Source organism: Sus scrofa, chromosome 14, assembly GCF_054392235.1.
Source record: "Sus scrofa isolate SSC_HxYL_T2T_F1_AM1 chromosome 14, Sscrofa_HxYL_maternal_Yorkshire_Landrace_v2.0, whole genome shotgun sequence".
Taxonomy (NCBI): Eukaryota; Metazoa; Chordata; class Mammalia; order Artiodactyla; family Suidae; genus Sus; species Sus scrofa.
In genome coordinates this window covers 158,022,247-158,037,482 of record NC_139396.1, presented here as the reverse complement: position 1 = coordinate 158,037,482, position 15,236 = coordinate 158,022,247, and the positions used below count along the sequence as shown (strand labels likewise).

General features: G+C 48.9%; 1 protein-coding gene across 7 annotated transcripts in view; it reads left to right on the top strand.

Moving 5' to 3' along the window:
- Window positions 1-15,236, top strand: part of ADAM12 (ADAM metallopeptidase domain 12) — a 380,482-nt gene that overhangs the window by 292,034 nt on the left and 73,212 nt on the right. The window contains exons 1-2 of one of the 7 annotated variants that reach the window (XM_084995854.1): window positions 5,380-5,644; window positions 5,857-6,468. The exons of 5 other annotated variants lie outside the window; for them this stretch is intronic. In XM_084995854.1, coding sequence (XP_084851980.1) covers window positions 6,389-6,468 — 80 coding nt within the window. In that variant the 5' untranslated portion in view covers window positions 5,380-5,644; window positions 5,857-6,388. Of the gene's footprint in view, window positions 1-5,379; window positions 5,645-5,856; window positions 6,469-15,236 lie in introns of those variants that run through there. One more of the 7 variants, XM_084995855.1, reaches the window with a different exon arrangement.

The following is a 15,236-nucleotide window of genomic DNA, read 5'->3' as shown; positions in this document are numbered from 1 at the left end:
TTTCACTTTGCTTTTACTGCTGTGAGCATTTCGTAAGGGCTCGCCTTCAGAGGGCACTTCCCCACTCTGTGTGTGTGTGTGTGTGTGTGTGTGTGTGTGTGTGTCTAGGAAGGATTGCCGGCTGTAGTTTTCATGCTGATGCTAAGAGTTGGGGTTTGGGGCTGTTTGGATTTTGTTTAATCCAGGCTGGCAAACGGCTCTCCAGCCAAGAATGTGCTCCCCGGCCGCCAGCAAGGAGGGCAGCCCGTCGAGCGCCTGGGATGATGTGGGCTGAGAAAATAAGCAAATGAGGGATGGTGCTTACTCGCCAGGGGTGTAGACGACTTACATTAAGCCCGGGTTGGGCGTGCAGGAATAATATCTACCCCTAGGTCAGATAACCGCATTTAGGGTGAAAGCTCTGCCATTCCACTTTCTCTGATGTATGGATGATTGGCTCCTTTGATTCTGTTTAATTCAGGTCAGGAAACATTCACTGCATACCTCCTTGCTAGGAAGCTGCCTGGACAGGGTGCACATCTGGATGGCCTGCGCCCAAATTCAACCTTCTCTCCTGAAAGCTGAGAGGACACAGGCCCTGCCTCCATCTCAGGACCAGCCGGCTGCGAGAAACGGAGCCAATCATAGCAAAATCACTCGTTCACACCATTAGTCTTTGCTGGGTACCTGGGTGCAGACCCTGAGAAGCAGAGTGGGGCCACAGACTCAGAGGCAGAAACCTTGACCTCAGGGTTGCCTGTATTGAGGTGGGGCTGGCAGGCTAGTAAGCTGGTGATTGCAGACTGGAAGCTCAGGGCTCTGATAGGGGATGTTTTGGGGTGCCATGGGGCTTACTGCCCCTAATCTAACCTATCTATGTAGTCCTGGATGTCATAACATACCATCTGTAAGTGTTTCAGTTGTGCCTCTAAATGATAAGGAGAAAGTTTTAAACATTACCGTCATAGTATTTCACACCTTTAAAAAAAATGGCCAACAATTCATTGTGAAAAAAGGAGCAGAGGTTGGAAGGGGTGTGGACAGGGAACATTCTGGAAGCAAGTCCAGTCTGAATCAATCCTTGAAGAATTAAATAGGGTTAGGAGACTCTCCTCGAGAATTCCTAGCTCATGTTACAGGAAAACTGGATTTATTTTTGAGGCAACCTCTCTGTCTGAAAATGTGATTTCAGAAACTAAAATTGACCCTTGTTTTCAGTGAAAAATTCCCGAGTTTCAGATGTGGTAGGAGTGGAGAGAATTCCGTTGTATTTGCAAAGTCCATATACCCTTTGAAGAACTTGCTTGCTTGAAAAGTCAGTGCTGAATGTACATAATTAAAACTCACCCCCTTTTGAAGTCTGAGGTTCTAGCTGAGGTCACGAAATACACTTATCATAAAGGGATTTCACGAAGATGGGATTGAAGGAAATATCTCCCCCTGTCAGCTCTTCAATGGAAGGTGGTTTTCATTTCTCAATGAAAAGTTTAAGGAGTTCCCATCCCATGGCTCAGCAGTTAAGGCTGGATACTGGCATCCATGAGGCTGCAGGTTCGATCCCTGGCCTCGCTCAGTGGGTTAAGGATCTGGTGTTGCCGTGAGCTGTGGTGTAGGTCACAGACTCGGCTTGGATCCTGCATTGCTGTGGCTGTGGTGTAGGCTGGCAGCTGTAGCTCCAATTTGCCCCTGGCCTGGGAACCTCCATATACCGTGGGTACAGCCCTAAAAAGACAAAAGACAAAAAAAAAAAAAAAAAAAAAAAAAGAGAGAGAGAGAGAAAGTTGAAGAAAGCTTTCACTTCCTTTTTCAAAGTGCAAGGGAAAAAATTGAGCGTTTTATCCAAGAAGTAATTTTAAAAAGAGAGAGAGAAAAGAAACAGTAACATAATGAGGAACTTGAGGAACTTTAAAACATTCCCGATCAGAATCAATGTAATTATCCAGCCAGAGTAATTGAGTGGCTCCTTCGCGACGTGATCACGAGGAGAAATGAACAGGCAGGAGATGCTCCTGACAGCAGGTCAAGAGGACCCGTCAGTGCCCAACCTGGTCTCATTTCCTCTCCGTGGAATTCGATATTGCTCCCTGGAGAATAAAGGCATTTGTCTGCCGTTAATGCAGTGTTGGGAGGGTAAAAGTCAGTGCCCGAGGGCATGGCAGAAAGCGCTCTGCTCTCAAGCTGGGCACAGCACAGAGGTCAAGCAAAGGAGACCCATCTGCACAGCCAGCGCTCTTGAAAATCCAGTTTGGGGGAAATGAATGGAGGCAAACTTGACTTTGGTCCTAGAGGCTGCACCAGCCATGTCCTCATTCATCAGTGGTGTGAGATGGGTGTGGTTATACCCATTTTAGAGATGAAAGAGCTGGAACTCAGAAAGTTAAATGAGTTCCTGTTGTGGCTCAGTGGACTAAGGACCTGACATAGTATCCTTGAGGATACAGGTTCGATCCCAGGCCTCGCTCAGTGGCTTAAGAATCCAGCATTGCTGCAGGCTGCAGCATAGGATGCAGATGAGGCTCAGATCTGGTGTTGCAACGGATCTGGTGTTGCTATTGTGTAGGCTTCATCTGCAGCTCTGATTCAACCCCTAGCCTGGGAATTTCCATATGCCTTAGATGCAGCCATAAAAACAAAGAAAAAAAAAGTTAAATGAATTGCATAAACTACCCAGATGGAAGCCCCAGGATGTAAGGCTGAGTCACCAGGACCGAGGCCCCTGACTTGCCACCTTCCTATACTTATCACAAATAACATATTGCAGATAAGAATGTGCAGCAGCTATAAAGCTTGGGAAGAGGAGAAAGGCAGCCATCCTGGGTACCAGTCAGAGAAAGATGGGCTCAGTTCCCAACCACAGGCTTCGAGGGAGCTCTGGGATGTGGACGGAGGCTGAGACATGAGTAGCTGTGCCATCTCGCCCCCGGGGGTCAGCTTGGCTGTGTTTGCCATGTCTGGGCTTCATGTAAGAACTGAAGCCTTCTTAGTACAGAGCCTTGTCCCTGTGTGACTTCTGGGAAACAGGAAAGCTGGCCCATTTTTAAGCCATTTAGTTCTGCAAATCTCCTTCAACTTATGCTACAACAGCAGAGAATTATTTCCTGTCATTGCTCATTAATCCAGCATTTTATTTGTGGTAGAACATGTGTGAAAACATTGCTGCTGAAATTCTGCCAATCCCTCCCCCCTTACACACACACACACACACACACACACACACACACACACACACACACACGGCTTCCTCCTCTCTCCAGGACAAGTGGCAGGGAGACCGCAGGGTGAGATCAAGGGTAAAAGCCTCTCTGTAGCCAACAACATCCAGAAAGACCCACCCAGCTCCACTGGAACAGGAATTTTGTCTGTTTTTTTCATTGCTGAATCTCCAGCACCTACAGCAGTGTCCGGCACATAGTAGCTTTCAATGAATATTCTTGACGCGGTGGATAGATGGCTGGAAGGAGGATGGATGGGTGGGGAGATGGAGGATGGATGGAAGGATGATGGGTGTGGAGATGAATGGATGGATGGGCGCATGACTGAGTGGGCTGATAGCGATGGATAGATGATGGTGGGTGGGCGGGCGGATGGACGGAAGGATGGTGATTCCAGCACAATCAGACATGTGCAGGATAAAACCACACTTCACCTTCCATGTAATGGCTAAACTTCTGGGGAGACGATTCTGAGACTGTTGTCTTCTAGACTGTAGCATTTGCCATTTTCATTCATTGTATATTCCACACCATCTAGTTATAATAACTCACATGAATAAGTCCAATAAAATAAACAGAAAAACAAAAACAATAAAAAATAAGGACTGTGAAACCACAGGTTAATAGGAAGCTGTCAATAACCTTTTTTTTTTTTTTTTTTTTGGCTCCTTGGAGACCGAGTGATAGAAGCAATTTGCTTTTAACCCATGGAGTCCTTCCAGAAGTGGCTTCTCCTGAAAGTGTTGGCTTCATTTAGCTAAAGGAGGAGGACAGGGGATGTTGAACATATATAAAAAAAAAGAGTGGTTGTAAAAATAAGACCCTGGAGACCTCATAGATCATGCTCCGGTTTACAGAGAACTGTCACCCCTCCGTTCTCATTTAACTGTCACAGTCATAAGAAGAAAGGGCCGCTATAATCACCTCCGTTTTACAGATGAGAAAACAGGTTCAGGACAGCCAAGGCCCCGCAGTTAGCATCAGACTCACCTGTCAGCCCACAGCCTCTGGCCCATCCCTTGGCCCCTCACCAGGTGTCGGAGAGCAAAGGCACCTTTGATTCCCACTTGCGGGGGTGGGGGCCAGTCTTCACTGCTCTTGAGTTCCAGGGGCCCTGATGGCTACTCCAGCGCCCAGAGCTTGGCAAGGCAGGAACCCACCCCCACTGGGGACTTGGAAGTATCTGCCTAACCATTTTTTCCTGTTTGATTAAAAGTATCTTCCCTGTTACAAACTTGCAGAGTCGGCAGGAGCAACTGGCATGATGCAGACACGTCTGTCTGCTGGGGCAGGAGGGGAGGGCAGAGGCCCCTGGCCGAGGAAACTGCCCTCCATAAATCCCGGGATCTGTCCGTGTCTGCCAGAGCCCCAACCCCCACGAGCCCCACGCGGAGACTATGCTGTCTCGAAGCTGAAAGCCCGCTGAAGACCCGGCCGGGTGGGCTGGGTCCCCCACTGTGCTTCTGCTCCCCTGCCCTGAGCCCCCTGCCTTTCAGGACTGGGTTCAGGAGGAAGTGGCCATCAGAGCACAGAAGTGAAAGGTCTACTTTTGGGTGATGCCTAGAGGCTCCCTGTGCGCCTCTCAACTGACCAGAGCTCAGCTGGTCCCCTGCTTTATGAAAAATCCTGGGACATTACATTACATCGGCACTTTAATTGGTTTCTGGGGAGGAGGAACAGAGGTCAAAGTTCACGTGTTAAAAACATGAATGATCACGTGGCGCAGACGGCTCCATCCTGGGCCCCAGGTGTTTGCTGTTAACAGTGGACGCGTCCGACGACCGACGTTTTTGATCATTGGCTCCCGGCCGGGTGGTCCACGTGCCCGTCCGGGGCCCATCTGGAAGGCCCGCGGGGTTGAGCGTTTAGTCCTGTCGCCATCCCGTGCCATTTCTGGAGCTGGCACGAGGGTGAGGTCTCCCTGTGGGTTGCACCTGGCTTCGATCCTGGTGTGTGAGCCGGGATGCTCAGGGTCGCACTGGGTGCCCTTGGCCGGACAGAGCGTGTACCTCCCACCCGACCCAGGAGAGTCCTGGAAAGCACGCTGCCTCCCGGGTGGGGGAGGTTTCTTCTGCCCGAAGCTCAAAGGTCGTTGAGACCCGGATCAGGCGCCCAACCTCCGTCAGGTGTGCGCATGCCCGCAGGTGTTCTCCGTCAATCCCAAGCTCCGCCCATCGTTTTTCTCGGCATCAGAGACGTTCCGGAGGGGCTGGAAGGTGCGCTTGGAGGAGCACGCGGGACCGTGGGCTTCACCTTGACCATCACCCGGCTGCGGGAGCACGCGGCACCTGGGCAGCTGCCCATCTCCTCCTGGATGCTGACTCCAGGCCTTTTGTGCCAGGTCGTGCCTGAGGCCCCTGCCCTGGGCTCACTCCTGGCATCTGCTGCTGCTGGCGGCCTCCTGGCTGCCCCAGAGCCCCAGGGTAGTTCGCCGGAAGAACGCAGGCCTACAGGTGAGAAAGCTCAGTCTGCGGTCCTGACTCTGGAACCGCGGGGCTGTGGCGAGGTGTCTCACCTCCCTGAGCCTCAGTGTCCTCACCTGTCAAATAGGAATGATGTAATCTGACTCACCCTGCGGTGAGTGAGCCCAGGGTGCCCACCAAGCTCCAGGGCCACCGCAGGGCCACGCTCAAGAGTGGTATCAACATTTTATTCTTCATCCCAGACCTGCAGGTGAAATGAAATCAAAAGCCCGGAAATGGGGTGACCTTGAGCTGCACCTCAGTCCTGCCAGGCTGCCGACAACAAGGCCGGTCACCACCGCCTGCCCCAACTGCGCATGCTTGTCGGTCACTGCTGAATTCTGTGCAAGGTGATTGCAAGTTTTTATTCCCAGGCATGATTGTGAAAGACCGGAAGATTTTTCTGAAGATGGCCCTAGAACTTTGGGGTTGAAACTCGGCCGAGCAAAGCCCATCGCAGCCAAGACCTCTTGCACCCGCTTGCTGTAAGCGGGCCTCGTGTCCCCCCAGGAGACAGTGACAACGTGGGAACTTGCTCCTACAGGAACCAGGAATGCGTAGAACTGGCCCCGAACTGCTTCTTCCTGGTTGTTTCGGGGAAAGCTCTTCAAGCCAGTAGCAGAAATTGGGATAAAGAGTCTCTGTTGTGAGAGAACAGAGGGCAGGCCTGGTCTGTCTGTGACCACTGTCCACTCCCAGCACCTGGCCTCGGCTGTGGAGGACAAGGTCGGGAGAATGAGGCAGGGAGCTCATGTCGCAGGAGCTTTGGGAAAGTCATGCGGAAAAAAAGTTGCAGGAATTGAGAACAACCACAGGTAACAGTCATCTAAACAGCGTCTTTGTTGGTTTGTGTTGGTCCTTCAGTTGGTTGTTTACGCGCCTGAGCCCATGCTCTGGTTGAGCTAGAAACAGCCCGGCCCTTCCAGAAAAAGCAGCCTCTAACGCCATCTGTGTATTCAAGCGAGGGATCCTCTTTAACTGCTTGATGATTCCTTTGCCTGAATCATCCTCTTTAATTTACTTGTACTTGTGGTTTTACAGTTGAAAGATGGCTACATTTTGGCTGCAAACGTAATGCATTTGGGTACATATTGGAAAATGTTTCTAAGCTCTAGAACTACAAGGCACTGGCAGTTGGTAATTTGAAATAAGCCAAAACAGTACCTCTGAGTGAGAAAAAGAAATGCATGTCTCTTTCATGCAAATGCTAGCAATTGACGTCTTTGAAAGTAACCCAAGACTTTCCCATCTGTGTTTAAAGCCCATTTGTCCTTTCCCTTGGCATGTGAGTTAGTTTTTATTCCCAGTTTAGAGATGTGAAGACTGAGGCTTGGTTTTAAATCTGAGCTTAAGTTTTAACTGATGGGGTGCTCAGCCTTAGCCTTCCAGTTTTCACTCTCCTCTGCCCTCTCTGTGCCCTGTGCTCAGATAGAGAATGCCTGCTGCATCCGTCACTTTCCACCGTCAGGAGAAAATAGAACTCCGTTTCAGTCTGCCAGAAAAAAATCAGTAGGAAGCAGGATGTCAGCAATGTATTTCCCCAAACCAGTTATCCCTTTTACCGTCTAATCATTTATCAGCTGTGGAAGATGTGAGGTTTTCTCTTTTTTTTCCCCCCGAGTCGATTTAAACAGAGAAATCTGGATGGCTTCCCCTCCCCAGTTTCCTGCGACGTTGGCTCTTCCTGCCACATCATTGAGTCCTCTCCAGGCCGTTCTCAGCATCTGCCCCAACTGGTCCATCCTTCTTCCTCCATCCCTTGCGTTTCTTTCCTGCAGTAAGCATGTGGACCGTTGTCACCTCCAGAGCTTGGAGCTGGGAAATCCGGATGCTTTCGGACCCAGCACCTGTTTGTTGGTGAGGCAGTGAGATCAAAAGAAGCATCGAGAACAGTGACCTGTAGCCCAGGTGAATCCAGCCTGACGGCAGCTGCTGTCCCTGGCTGCCTCATTTCCAGCAAGACAGAGTAATTCCCAGGGAGCTTTTTGCAAGGCAGATAACTCCCGACTTCCACTGTCAAGATTGATAAATGGGCTTAGTACGCTTCACCCCCAAGAATACGGCAGAGACGCACAATAGGCCCCTACAAGAAAAGAATTTTCTGACTTCAGATTTGTCAAAGTGAAAGTAACCCCTAATAATGTTTTACTTGGCAGCTTTGTGATGACTGAACTATTAAGCCGTGACTGCCTTTGTGGTGGGAAAAGCCGTAAGTGGCATTCCTCTTTGGAGAAGTGGGGTGTGTGTGTGCTTTCCAAAATCCCCCAGCTGTCTCTTTCATCCCCTTTTGATGTCTCATCTTGCATTCAGCATGATAAATGTGCCCCCAAGTGTCCTTGGGAGTTAAATATTAGGGGAAAGGACAGACGTGTCTAACCAAGAGGTCACATCTGGGCAGGAGTCAGCCACCCTGGCACAGTGTCTCTGCCTGTGAACTGCAAGCAGCTCTTTTTTCAGGCTCCTTAGGTGAATTCATTTTCAAGCGTTCTTGTGCCAAAAGAACGTATCATGCAAAAGGGCTTCTTTTCTGAATAATTTGCCATTGGATTGCTTTGCACCAGCTTATTGCTGCTATATGTCAATTCAATTAGCTGCTGTCCTGACATATTGGGGATAATTTATGAAAAGTATTAAAAAGCACGTTGTGAGGAGTTTGCCGAAAGCTGGGGAAGAAGCTAAGCCTTTGCCTTTTTAAACTGTTGACCTTGGGCTGCGGGGATTGTCAATGTCATGAGCAACGGTGTGACCCAATTTGAGGTTCTTTTTATTAATTGTCCAGGGAATAAGGCCATGAAATAAGAAAGGAAAATGAGCCAAAGGAAGGCAGAGCTCCCATGTTTCAGAGCTTGAAGCAAGTGGAAGGAACTTTTTTCAGAACAGAAACATCTCTCTGTTCATGGGCAGAACGTTTTGTGGCCCGTTAATTAGTAGAAGACAGTGATTAATCTGTTAACTGGCTATAATACTTAAAGACAAGCGAAACTCTGTGATTTGAATTTGGCTTTAAGAGACAGACACTCATGGAAGTTCCACCACATGCCTAACATCATACCAGCTTTCAAAATGCTGTACGTTGAGCCTTTCTTAGAAAATGAACCACAGTGGAAAACAGAAGTATTTCTCAGTACCAGAAAGGGGACCTAGGAGTTCCTGCCATGGCTCAGCAGTTAACAAACCCGACTAGCATCCATGAGGACACGAGTTCGATCCCTGGCCTCACTCAGTGGGATAAGGATCCGGCGTTGCCACGAGCTGTGGTGTAGGTCGGAGACGTGGCTCGGATCCCGAGTTGCTGTGGCTGTGGGGCAGCCTGGCAGCTATAGCTCTTATTGGACCCCTAGCCTGGGAACTTCCATATGCCTCAGGTGCAGCCCTAAAAAGACAAAAAAAAAAAAGTGACCTATAAAGCACCTAGTTTGTATTTCTTATTTGCACAAAGATATGGATTTGCCCATATGTTATATTGACAATGTTTGCATTTTAAGCCTAGGCCAGTTCCCAAATATTAATTTTGGTGGATCACCTGTGATGGTCAGCTGATGAACAGATACGTTTTGGTGTAGTCTTTCTCACAATGGAATATCATTCAATCATGGAAAAAAATGAAGTGCTAGTCATGCTACAGCAGGGATGAACCTTAAAAACAGGCGAGTGAAAGAAGCCAGGCGTGCAGGGTCACATGTTGGATGATTCCATGTACATGAAATGTCCAGACTAGACAAATTCAGAGCCGGAAAGCAGAGGAGTGGTTGACAGAGACTGGGTGTGGGGGTGGGGGGCAGGGGGTGAGGAGTGACTGCTTCACAGGCTGGGGTTTGTTTGCGGGCTCAGGAGGATGTTCTGGAATTAGAGGTGGTGGTTGCATGGCATAGGAAATGACCTAAAAGCCACTGGATTATATATCTGTAAGTGGTGCATTTCTGTGTCAGGCGAGTTTAACCTCGGTGGAAGATAAAATCACCGGGAGAGCTCGTTAAGCGTGTAGTTGCTGGGCTCCACCCTTGAGTTTTTCTGAGGCAGCGGGTCCGGGTGGAGCCTGTGCATTTGTGTCTCTGGTAGGTTGCCTGGTGATGCTGAAGCCGGGACCCCGCGCTGAGGAGCTCTGATCTGGGTGGTGGAAGGATTCTTCCTTTGCATGTAAATCGTATGTGAATCAGCACATCAAGTGTATTGACCACTGTCCTGGTTTCCGCCGTTTACTGCAGGCGGTCCAGTGCTGAACTGATAGCAACAGGGAGGAGAACGAGTTTTTCAAATAACTGAATTTATTATTTTCAAATCTAGCCTCTGCCATCCCCTAACTGTCACCTCTTCAGTTTCTCCTCATTTGCAAAATGGGAATAATAATACCCATCTCACCAGGTTGTTTTAAAAGTTTTAAATAAGAACTCCCCCCCGAGGTGCAACGGGATCGGCGGCGTCTCTCTGTGGCGCCAGTGTGCAGATTCCATGGGGTGAGTTAAAGGACCTGGCATTGCTATAGCTGCAACAAAGGCTCAGATCTGATCCCTGGCAGGAAGAACTCCATATGCCACATATGCTGTGGTCAAAAAAGAAACAAAAATTATTTAAATAAGAAATTACAAGAAGAAAATAACGATGGGTCATGTAGCTCAAAGCAGATTCTCAGTAGTTATTCCAAAAATGCAGTATATATCAATTCAGTATAATTATATACATTATTTTATATAATTTCTATATGTGGATAAATACACATGATGTGTTTATATATGTGAAGGTGTTTCTGGTATTTTATTTACACGAATGGAGAAGCAGTGCGGGGGCAGTGGGCAAACATTCAGCAAGGGGACGGGGGAAGGGCTGGGGCCGTGTTTGAATCATCTGGGATCCTCCTCAGAGCTTTAAACATCGTTACTTCTCTGCCGAGTCAGTGGTTGAAGGACTAAATGAAGGAGTAGTGATCCTACCGCATGAAAGGTTTAATTCTGCTGCCATCCACGGTTCAGAAGCAGCGTTGGTACCTGGGAAGCAGGGCGATGAGACTGGCAGTGCCAAGCATCTTCCTGGAGTCACTCTCTTGTGTGGCCAAATGGCAAAATAGCAATCTGAATAGTCTGCGCTGCTAGATCCTGACCGGACTCCGGACACTGGGCTGGGGCGGACCCCATGTCTCGTTCATGGTCCCCTGGTACATTGTTCATGCAACCAGTGAACTAGTCTCTGACTCCTTAAGCTGACTGTCAGTGGCGTCTCTTGTGCACGAGGCACTGTGCAGCCAGTGGCTCTTTGAGTATAAGAGGTGTTTGAATATGTACGAATTAGGACTCTGTTGTAACTAGAGGAGTCTAATACTTGGTATTATCAAATCTCTTATGTCTTGAGATACGCAGTAATATTTTTTGGCTGCATCCATGATATATGGAGGTTCCTGGTCCAGGGATTGAATTCCGAGCTGCAGCAATGCTGGATCTTTTAACACACTGCATCGGGCTGGGGATCGAACCCACACATCTATAGTGACTCAAGCTTCTGCATTCAGATCCTGAACTCACTGTGCCACAGTGCGAACTCCTGCAAATCATTTTAGATCCCTGAATTCTGTTTATTGAGGGAGACCATTGGGTTAGATGTAGTTTTTAGGGATGCTCTTATTTCTTCCCACAAGCACTTGACCGAGAGGATCCCAGCAGGAGGGAGATACATCCGTGTGCAGATCCTTGCTTGTCAGTCAAAACTAGTTTGCCAAAAACAAGGAGAGGGGAATAAGGGTTTGAAATTCTTATAAAAAGACCTCCGGGCATTATCGCCGTTTGGTCCATGCAGAGCAAACTCCCTTCCCTCATCCAGCAAGGCTCCAGGTTTGTCTTTCGCCGTGGGCATGACCTCGAAGGCCTGGGGGGAGTCTTCTCTGGGGAAGGGGTGGCCCCTCAGGGTGTGTTACTGAAAGAAGAGCGTGCCGCTTTTGCTGAAGAGTCTTCTAGGCCAGTCATGCCTGGCCGTTAACTTCCACCCCTTTCTAACGTGCCCGATCTGCTCCCTTATCTGCAAGCTCCATGATGGCCGGGATGTTTGTATGTTTTATCCCTTCCCACATCCCGAAAGCCTAGAACAATGCCTGGCACATAGTAGATGCTGAATGCATTATCGGCAAACTAATTGAACAGTAAGGGACAGGTTATTCAGCTTTTCTCCCGCTAAAACCTGACTCTGTCTAGATGCCCAAATAGGGCTCAGGAATATCCCACCGGAAGTAGTCACCGGTGCTCCGTGATGAGACATCATGAAAGGCTGGAGGCAGCATAGATACGCCGCGGATGCAAAAGGCCCTTCGATCACATTGCCATTTGCTTGATGAGGAGACTTCTCGGCGTTGGGCAGAGGCGTTTCTCCATCCTCACGCAGAGGTAGAAGTGGTGACCAGCCCAGGCCTCGGAGAAGGCAGGAAGGTGTGGGGAGGGGTCGCTGGCCTTCCCAGGGGGCCTCTCTGGGGTCACTTTGGTCCAGACCGGAGGGAGAGAGGACCCACTCAACATGGGCTCGGGGCCGGCTGCTGAGATTTTAATTGTGCTGGTGGAGAAGAGGCAGACACGGCCTTGGTGAAATCAGGCTGTGTGGTGTGAGGCCGGCTCTGAGCTGTCCGTGAGGGACTGTGAGAAAGGACCAGGCACAGTGAACTCATCACCACGTGTTTGGCATCCGAGGAGAACGTTGCTGCTTTGTTGTTCAGAGGCTCTTCAGGGCATTGGTGTCCAGACACCGTTCCTCAGAGCAGGCTTGGGAACCTGTGAATTGGGGGGATATTAGTTACCCACGATTCCAAGTGAGAGAGAACTTTAAAAGCATTTGGGGTTCTTGCTTCAACAGAACAGGAAGCAACTGAGAGCTGGAAATGTGTTATGACGCAGGTAGCTCTCCCTCTGTCCGACCACATCCCACGCAGACACAGAAAGAGTCATTTTTTGCCCATAATGATCTGTTCTGCCCTCCTCTCCCAGACCCGCCTTACAACCTGGACTTAAATGGATATCATTCATCTTGTTTCTATCCCTTTTTAAAAATGTCAACCGCCCCCAAAAAACACCCCATAACGTCCTTGTTTTTTAAACGACACCAGGAGAGGATTTGCTGGCCTATGCTCTTCAGTCCAGGATGCCAGCAGCCACCCTCTGCTCCCTAGGTACCATTCTGTCCCTGGGCTTCTCGAAACTACCATGGATCTTGCTAGAAAACCCTTCTCGAGGCTTGCAATTTATCCTGATGTCTTTCCTAATTAACTGTTAACATGTTCTAGAAATCAGTCCCCTCCCAGAACGAATGGATGAGAGTTCATCCCAACTCCTGATTACACAGCACTGAGTGAGAATGAGGCTTCATCCCCCCCGCAGCCAGGCCCCAAGATGCACGTGTCCTACTAACAGCTCACACGGAGAAGGTTCCACCTCCTCCTTCACAAAGGAAAGCACTGGCCTCAATTCGCTGCGTGACGTACAAAGCCCTTCTAAATGGACAGAATTCCAATTTTTCTGGGGTCGCATCATCTGAAACTATTCAGCCTCACTTTGATACCCGGAGTAATTGACCTGATGCCAAGGAAAGTTTCCCTGTGGTGCAGCGGGTTAAGGAGCCGCTGTTGTTACAGCAGCGGCTCAGGTTCAGTCCCTGGCCTGGGAACTTCTGCATGCTGAGGGTGCAGCAAAAAAAAAAAAAAAAGAAGAAAAAGAAAAAAATTAAAAAAGGGAAATTACAAAGGATTTGAAAGAAACTTCGTCCCAGCACTACAGATAAGCCCTGGTTTATTGCCTCGGTATCTAAGAGCAAGACTTGCATGCATTTATCTGTAGGTTAGAATTATGCTTCAGTGTTAATAACCTGAAACTGACAGAAAGCACTTGGGAAGATAGTACAGTCTCACCCGTTGGGCCCTGGACAGCATCACGATTCTGAAATAGTGCCAAACTCGGTCATTAAACGGCGCCTCGTCTGCCGTCCTCAGGGAAACATAGCAGCGTGCGTTGGATTGGCCAGTTGATAGGGACCCACTTATAAGGCCATCCTGTAATTGTCTGCAGGGGAGGGGGGCCTGGGCTTGCTGGTCAGCAGGCCTGCTCCCTCACTAAGTGACAAAACCTTCTGCGTTTCTGGTCTGCTTCTCCCTTGTGACAATTGCTGCTTGAGGCAGGGGAAGATGCATTTGTGAAAGAGGGAGAGAGCATATGTCTGGAGCAGCAGCTATTGTAGAAACTGCCCCCTGCCCCATTGTCAGTGGCTTACTGTAACAGAGACGTGTTTCCCTTCCATGTGACACTGGGGGCTCAGGGCTGGCCAGTGAGTCAGGACCTGGTGCCATGTCTGGCTCCTCCACCGCCCAGGATGTTGGAATACTCTGAGCTCCGCCGGCAGCAGGGACAAGGACGAAACAAAAGGAAGGGGCAGTCACTTCACCATCTTCCACCGGAAGTAACCCACATCCCTTCACCTCTGCCAATTCTGTCACCAAGAATGATCCCACGGCCCCTTGCCCCCGGTGCAGGGGGGCGCCACAGCCCCTCTATTCCGTGGACGCAGGAGCCCGAACTTCGCAGGGAAGTCGAGCAGCTCTGCCGTGTCCCTGACTCGAGGCAGGAGCAGGACCTGCGCTTCTGGCTACCTCCGTTCTCTTGGAGCCGTGCTTGGAGGACAGCGATCTGCCTCTCACAGGCCCCAGCGGAGCAGTGTGGGCTGCCCTTGACCCCATGGGGACTGTGACCTTAAAACCCAGGGATTGATAAGCTCAGCCATTTGTACTTTTTCCCGCCTTTGCGATCGCGATTGCCTTTATTATCATTATTTTTTGGAAGGTCCCAAGCTAGAGGTCAAATCGGAGCTTCAGCTGCCAGCCTATACACCACAGCCACAGCAATGCCAGACTCTTAACCCACAGAGCAGGGTCAGGGATCGAACCTACATCCTCATGGATACTGGTCGGTTTCATTCACCACTGAGCCACAACGGAAACTCCCCTTTATTTTTATTCTTTTTTTTATTTATTTGTGCTTGCTCTTTGTTTTTTTCTTCATACTCTTTATTTATTTTTATTCTTTATTGAAATACAGTTAATCTACAATGTTGTGTGAGTTTTGGGGGGTATAGCAAAGTGATTCCATTAGGCATATAGATTCTTTCCCATTATAGGTTATTATAAGATCCTTTTCCATTAATAATTTCTTACAAGATGTTGATTATAGTTCCCTGTGCCACACAGTGGGCCCTTGTTATCTGTTTTATACACAGTAGTATGTATCTGCTAATCCTACTTCTGATGTGTCCTTCCCCACCCCCTTTCATCTTTGTCAACCATGCATTTGTTTTCTGTGTCTATGAGTCTATTTTTGTTCTGTAAATAAGTTCATTTGTATCATTTTTTTTAGATTCTGCATATAAGTGGTATCATATGATTTTTGTCTATCTCTGTCTGACTTAGTATGACAATTTCTAGGTCCATCCATGTTGCTGCAAATGGCATTATTTTGTTCTTTTTTACGACTGAGTAATACTCCATCGTGCATGTATACCACATCTGCTTTATCCAGTCTTCTGTTGATGGACATTTAAGTTGCTTCCATGTCTTGGCTAGTATAAGTAG